This window comes from Acanthaster planci, linkage group LG11 (genome assembly GCF_054643075.1).
Source record: "Acanthaster planci isolate LZ-2023a linkage group LG11, COTS_SCS, whole genome shotgun sequence".
Classification (NCBI taxonomy): Eukaryota; Metazoa; Echinodermata; class Asteroidea; order Valvatida; family Acanthasteridae; genus Acanthaster; species Acanthaster planci.
Window position 1 is genome coordinate 1294521 of NC_141787.1, and position 6995 is coordinate 1301515.

General features: G+C 44.2%; 1 protein-coding gene across 1 annotated transcript; it reads right to left on the bottom strand.

Moving 5' to 3' along the window:
* Positions 1–3822: 3822 nt before the first annotated feature.
* Positions 3823–5335, bottom strand: LOC110975747 (adenosine receptor A2b-like). Its single transcript, XM_022228499.2, has one exon. It carries the CDS (start codon positions 5152–5154, stop codon positions 3823–3825), a length of 1332 nt encoding a protein of 443 aa, XP_022084191.2. The 5' UTR covers positions 5155–5335.
* Positions 5336–6995: the final 1660 nt, after the last annotated feature.

Consider the following 6995-nt stretch of genomic DNA (forward strand, 5'->3'; position numbering starts at 1 on the left):
CTGATATAGTATCCCCCCACGTGGAAAAGTGGGGGGGGGGGGGGACAAGGCCCCCCATTGACGCCCATGATCACAAATGGTGGACACGAATTTTTAAGTATAAGACACAAAAAAATTGCCTTTCTTGCCGACTTGCGTGGTAGCTCTGTTTAGAAGAGCATAATGAAGGGATCCCAATACGACGCTTTTAGAGTCGACCTGCGCACTGCCGCGTTTGAAAACGAGGCTGGAGGGCCTATGTGTCGGCTTCAATTTTTAATACGATCAGACGATTGAAAGTAAGGACTCAAAACACAAAATGCATAAAGGTATGTTAAATTCAGACTTTTCAGGCTGAAAATTTTTGTGGATGACTCGACACGTAAACTCAAAAGAAAAAATAACGACAATTGACCGCGAACTAACGTACTTGCGATGGTCGTGTATCTTGTGCAGTGGGCGTGGTTTAAACTGAAGTGGCGTCACACTTACGAACCGGAGACTCCATGTATTTTGTGGACTCCGCGGGCGCGCGCGCGACGAAGTTCAACACAGAGAGCCTCGGTTTCGATGCAGATATGCGCAGACGGCGCTAATGTGAAATCCCTCTATACGTAGATCCAACAAGCCGAGGGTTCGAGTCTACATGTAGTTTTTTTTTTTTTAATTTGGTTGGAGGATGTTTTTATAATAGGAAAGTAAAGCCCGACGTTTACCTTAGCACTTAAGTTTCTCAGTGTCCATTTGCTGTTAACCACGACCGTATATGTTAATTACCCCTAACCTTCCTAGGAAAAAGCATACGCCCCCTCCCTGCTGTAGATGTGTTCTTGAATAGACCATCTAATATTCAGAAGTTAAAGGCTTGGTGCAGGTGCAATGCGCGGCTTAGCGTTAATTTGAACAGAAAACCCCCTCCTTAAAACGGCATTGTGTGGGACATAACGAAGCACACGTGTACACCAATTCTTGATATCCGAGTCAATACGGGCGCGCCTCCAAGAGTTTGCAACGCGTTGGCTAATCACAATGCGCAAAATCTGTCGACCCTTTCCAAACGCGCATTGGGTCAGCAGATAGGGTCACTCGAAAGGAATTTTAATATTGAGTTGCCGATGCATGACTCTTGAATTTTCGTATTGTTGGTAGCTTTGTCGCTCTAAATAGAAGGTGAATCCTTCAATAAGATGATCTTGAATTATTTGTGGAAAGCTTGAAATCGTTTATTCAGACTAGAATGGCGCTTATAACCTTTGTGGGCCTGTTTATGTATTAAATTCATCACCTTTTAAGTTTTCTCCTCTTTGCAACATATTCTCTCAAACTCAATCCCACGACGCATTCACATTGCCACTCCACTAATTATGACATACAGCATCTACCTTTATAATCTCATTACCAAGCTGGTTTCCGCTCTCCTAGGTAAGTCGTCCTGCCAACGCCATTTTTGCCTTCCCGTGAGAACAGGCCCTTCTTTGCTCCTTGTCACTCGATTTCACCACTCTTCTTCATCCGCCACCATCCGTGTAATTTTTTGATCTAACCATCCAACCACTTTTCTCTATAGTAGCTTATACCGCCGTTGAATTCCCGTTGTGAAAGTCAGAGATAGAGTTCTACACAGAGCGCTCATGAGCACAGAAATATCATTTGTGCCTATAGAAATTATTGTACAGTTGCAAGAAAGCTGACGCGAAAGCATATTCATGTAAAGCATAACAGTGTGTTTGGCTTATGTCGCTGGTGAACAGTTTCGGTGCTTCTTGCATATTGAGTGCTTGGCACAAACCATGAAACGCCCCCGGTCCATGGTGTCGCCAGGATTTTTCTAGGGGGATAGCAAAGCACGTTTTCCTGGATGTTGGAAGCACTCCAGCAAGGAACTGATAAACGATTAACAGTAGATCGAAAGGGTCAATCTCGGTATTTTTTCAAGCAAATTAATTGGTGATATTCATCCCCGTGTCATCTCTTTGGCTTTTGAGTTTTCAACGTTTCCCCCTTTTTTGACATTTTCTTTGGGGAGCAGCACCCACTCTCCGTGCCCATGCCTGGGCCAAATGCCATGGAGGTACCAAGCAGGAAATGTTGCTGAGCTAATTTCTGTTCTGAGCAAAATGAGCCACCACAAGTAAGACACTTTGCATGGCATTTTGGCTGGTAACCTATTCTTGCTAAGCATTTTTTTGTGCTTAGCAGCTTCTTGGCTCCTGAAGTCTCTTCAATGACCGAACTCTTCGTACTAATAATAAACTGTACAATGTCATGTCGTCACCGTTTTCACGAAGAGACACATTGGCCCCAAATCATGAGTTTTTCAAATTTCTGTTTTTTTGGCAAAATTAAATAAGCTATGCAATTCCTACAACTTGGTGTAATCATTTTCCCCAAGTCTATTGAAATCAGCCAAATCACGTGAGGATCTACCCGGGGCAAATTTTTAACTAAACCGCATTTTGCGTTTTCACGAAGAGGCAAATTTTCCTTCCAAATATATAGCGTTAGCATTTAAGGGCAAATTCATGGGCAAACTCGTTTCGCCGTTTTCACGAAGAGACGAATTTTACTCTGGAAATGTACACAAAATTATAACAATTTTGCGCCTGGCACGTGCTTTACGGCATTTTGCGTTTTCACAAATAGACAAAAATCGCATGAATTTTAGCGTTTTTACGAAGAGACGAATTTGTTTGTTTACAAAATAAACAATTTTAATTGACTTATATAAATATTGTTCGGCGATTTTGAGGCATTTAAGATCCACTCTTTCATGTAGTAGCATTGGGAAATAAGCGTTTAAAATAGAGACCAACTTCAAATGCGATTTAAGTTCTCGAAAAATCTTTTTCTAGTGATATCAAAAATTCGTCCGTTCATGAAAAGACCGACGACGTATTCACATATCAAGCCAAGTCATCCATTCCATCTGATTCCCATGCCATTTAGTCCACATCAGTGCCTAGTTCCGCTCAAATCCATCATACCACCTCATCTCATTTCCCACCTGTACAAAATTCGTCTTGACATGAAGATTAAACTATCGATCTCCTAGTTACCTTCATTTCATGCTCCACTCATTTATCTGCTGTCCCGGCAAGTTACCACTACACTTGATTCACCTTTTATCCGTCTTTCCCTTGTTCTTTTCTGCAATTCCTTCCTTCAATACAATTATTATATATTTTGGTTGAGTAGAAATTAATTATACATACACTACAATAATCAGCATAATGCGTAATTAATGAGTAAGGTGTAGTGTGCGGTAAAAGCCGTTTGCGCCACTCGTGTTCACTTCTTTGAAATTCAAATTCAAAAATACCAAAATTTATAACAACAACCTTAGAGTCAATATTGGACAATACCAGTCAGTGTAGATCCCAAGGATTAGATGAACACCAGCACAACACGGAACATGGAGCTTCTTTGATTCAATAACAGTACTTTAGCCCCTGAATGCAATTAGTTATTCTGTTGCAGTCTCTACCTTGTAATGTTGAAGCTAATTCGGGAGTAATTGAATGATGATAAGCAGATTCGAAATGTTCATCTTGTAATAATTATGAAAGTGTAAAGGGCCAGTTTGTACTTGACGCGAAAGCGAACACAAACGCGAATATGTGACGTCGGATCAAAAGTTTGTATATTCGTGCTGCGAATTCGCAAACGTTGAGCACCTCTCAACGTCGAGCGGAATTTTGCTGCAAAGTTTTCGTGATGTCAAAGTCGTTGCGCTTTCACATTTGCCTGAACTGTATGACCTGTCCTTAAACCACGGACTGTGAATGTAATTTTTCCCATTTCAATCAGTAAAATGTTGTAGATTTGTAGAGGTTTCGAATCTAATTACGAGAACGCGTATCCAGAGTTTTGTCTGTGTCCGATCGTCTCCGACGACGGGTTGACGGTTATTTGTTCCAAGTTGATCACTGTGGGTTGTCTTTTCTGTCTCGAATCGACGGTTATCGCGCAGACACTGAAGCAAACCCGACGGCAGAATCTTGCCAACACCTTCCTGATTCCCCGTCGGAACTCCTTGTAGCGATAGGCGTATATGATAGGGTTGACGGCGGAATTGCTGAAGGCCAGTGTGTTGAGAGCTGCTTCGACTAAGGGTGAGCGAAGCAACTCCGAACCAGCCGGCCTGACGGAGTTGCGGTGGTGCATGACAAAGTTGAAGACGTAGGCGGGCAACCAACACAGGACAAAAACACCCACCACGATGGCCGTCGTCGTGATGGCCTTCATGTCCCCAACGGAGAAAATCTTCTGCGATTTGACCACCACACTGCTTTGGCCATCTCCCTTTCGAGACGCGGACTCAACGGACCGGCTCAACGGTGCAGCTGAAAGCGCTGCGATGCGTCGAACGTGCCGTCGAGCCGCCAGCGTGATCTTTGTGTATATGACCGCCATCGCAAAGAGCGGAACAGCAAACGTCAAAATGAACGAGAACAAGACATAGCTGAAAGGAAGCACCTGGTCGATGTAGCAGAACTCCAGTTTGCGTGCTGGTTTCCTCCAGCCCAAATATGGCGTCAGCCCCACGCCGATAGCTAGGCACCAGGTCAGAGCAACTGCAATGGCAGTCCGACGCTGGGTCATATGACTGTGGTACAACAGCGGGTACATGACGGCCACGAAACGGTCGCCCGCGATGCCCAGCACGTGCAACATGGAGATTCCGCACGACACGTGCAGGAAAGACGTAATGACCAAGCAGACGTAGAAACTGGACTTCAGGCTGTCGATGAAGATGCCGAGGTAGAACACGGGTACGAGTGAGACGCCTACCAGGCAATCCGACACGGCTAGGCTCACGACAAACATGTTGGTGGCCTTCTGTAGTACCACTGACGCGTTGGAATTACAGACGGCGAAAACAACCACACTATTCCCGGTGACAATGAAGAGCGACAGAGGCAACAATATCGCAAAGACGTACACCACGAAGAAGGTAAGATCAGGGTCGTCTTCAGTGGAACCTGACAGAGTGTGATTCTGTACAGACAGGATCTCCGAGTTCGCAGTAGATACACCGCAGGGCATAGCCCTCTCGTCAAGACGCACTGTCGTATAAACGCATTCCGTCTCCATTTCGAGGTATTCACGACTGTCGTTCCCACAATAGATGGTTTCAGAATATTTCAATCTACCAAACGGCCACGTTTGTTGCATAAGCGATATTCGTGCTGCCCCGTGCTTTGTTCTGACGTTCTGCTTCAATCCCAATTCAGTTTTAATGTACCTGAGAGAAATGAACACATCTCCCTGTCAGAGCTCCAAATAAGAGATTAGCAACGCACAAAAAATGTCGTGTGTCGAAGTGCCGTGTGTCAAGATGTTGAGAGTATGTTCTTCACTCAGACAACACCCGAAACTCGCAGTCTTGAGAGGGAAATGATAAGAAGTGGTTTCCAAATGCGGACAAGACTTTAGCCCTTCAAAATGTTGGAAGAATCTTCATCACAGTTAGCGTCTTGTTGCAATTGCAAGAAAAGGAGTTGTTCCAAAAAAGCTACGGTTGAATTCAGGAGAAAATAACTCACCTGGCCCGCGCACAGCGAATGCTTCTCCTTGAGTGTGAAGCATGACATGCGTCAGTTCAGTGCATGCGCACGGCCGATGGGCGAGATGCTGACGGTGATAATAATGCAAATGTGTTTTCGCTGAGCGACAGTTACTAAAACACCGCTTTCTGTGTCGTCTCGGATGCTTTATTATCTCTGGTGCTTGTACGTAGCGTGGAAAAGCATTCGGTTGTTTGCACAACTTCGTGGCGTTACGTATTCATATGCGTCAAGTGATGTGCTGCATATGAATACGATGAATACGTTTTCTGATAAAAATACTTCGCTTGCGACGTTTCCGAGTAGCGTTTGTATAAGCCGCACTTTGCTGATGGTGTCGTGGGCAGCCTTGCGTGCATGCTGTTCAGGGAAGGCAATCCGTGCAGAACTGGGTTGTGTGCTCATGACAGTAAAGTTATAGTTTGATATTGGACATGGGACATTCCCATAGATTTGTGCAGCGAATGTCTGATTTTTGAGCTAGCTGTAAGCGCATGCGGGTTAGGTCGGTCCGTGCACTTCGATACACGAACTCTTTTTAAGGGCCAAAAATGAGAAAACTGAAGGCTATAGGGGTAGATTAGGCAAAACACGCAAGCCAAGCTTTTTGACACTAACTGCTGGCTGAAGTCTCATTGGTATAGGAGCCATCACAGCGTACATACAGCGTTTCCTAACATACAAGGGAGGCGGCCAATTAAGGCTTCGAACGCCCCCGTGACGTCACTATGACCTTCCTGATTTCATAATCTGAAAAAACTTTTGAGTTCTAAACGTTTATCCCGTTTTATTTTGAACTCTGCGTATACTTGCATCTCTGTCATTGAGGATATTTCATTTTCCCCTTAAATGCATACACGACATGTACGATTACAATGTCTTGTCAACTTTACCATGGGGGCCACCCGTAGCTATGCGTTTATACGAGTGTGACGAGCGAGGGTCTTGTCCTGTTCCTAATGCAGAAAGGCAAGGATGTTTGCTCTCAAGCGGGCGACATCGTTTTCTTTTCTAGGTTGGTTCAAAATTGTCATGATTTGCCCTTCTAAAGGAATAAACGGTCGAGGTGCACCGTGCTTAATGTATATAGGCAGCTAATAAACCAGTGGCTTATGCTTTCCCCAGAGTGTTCGAGTATCAATTAGGCCAAGATCAAATGCCGTACATTTCCACATTTTAGTTCCAGAATATCTCTGACGGATTAATATTAATGTCGACTGCTACTTAGCTGCTTGGAAACATTGAGAGATTAATGTTGGACAATTTTGGTCATTTGGGACCAAATTAATATGACAAATGGTCGTTAAAATATTATGGGATCGTTGAGTGCCGTCGTTAAGAAGCATTTCAATCAGCGAAAGCGTCCGCAGACCACCATTCGTGAACAGACTAACAGCCGAAAATGTGTGTGATGATGGAAGCACTAATTAAATCTCTTTGCCAATATTC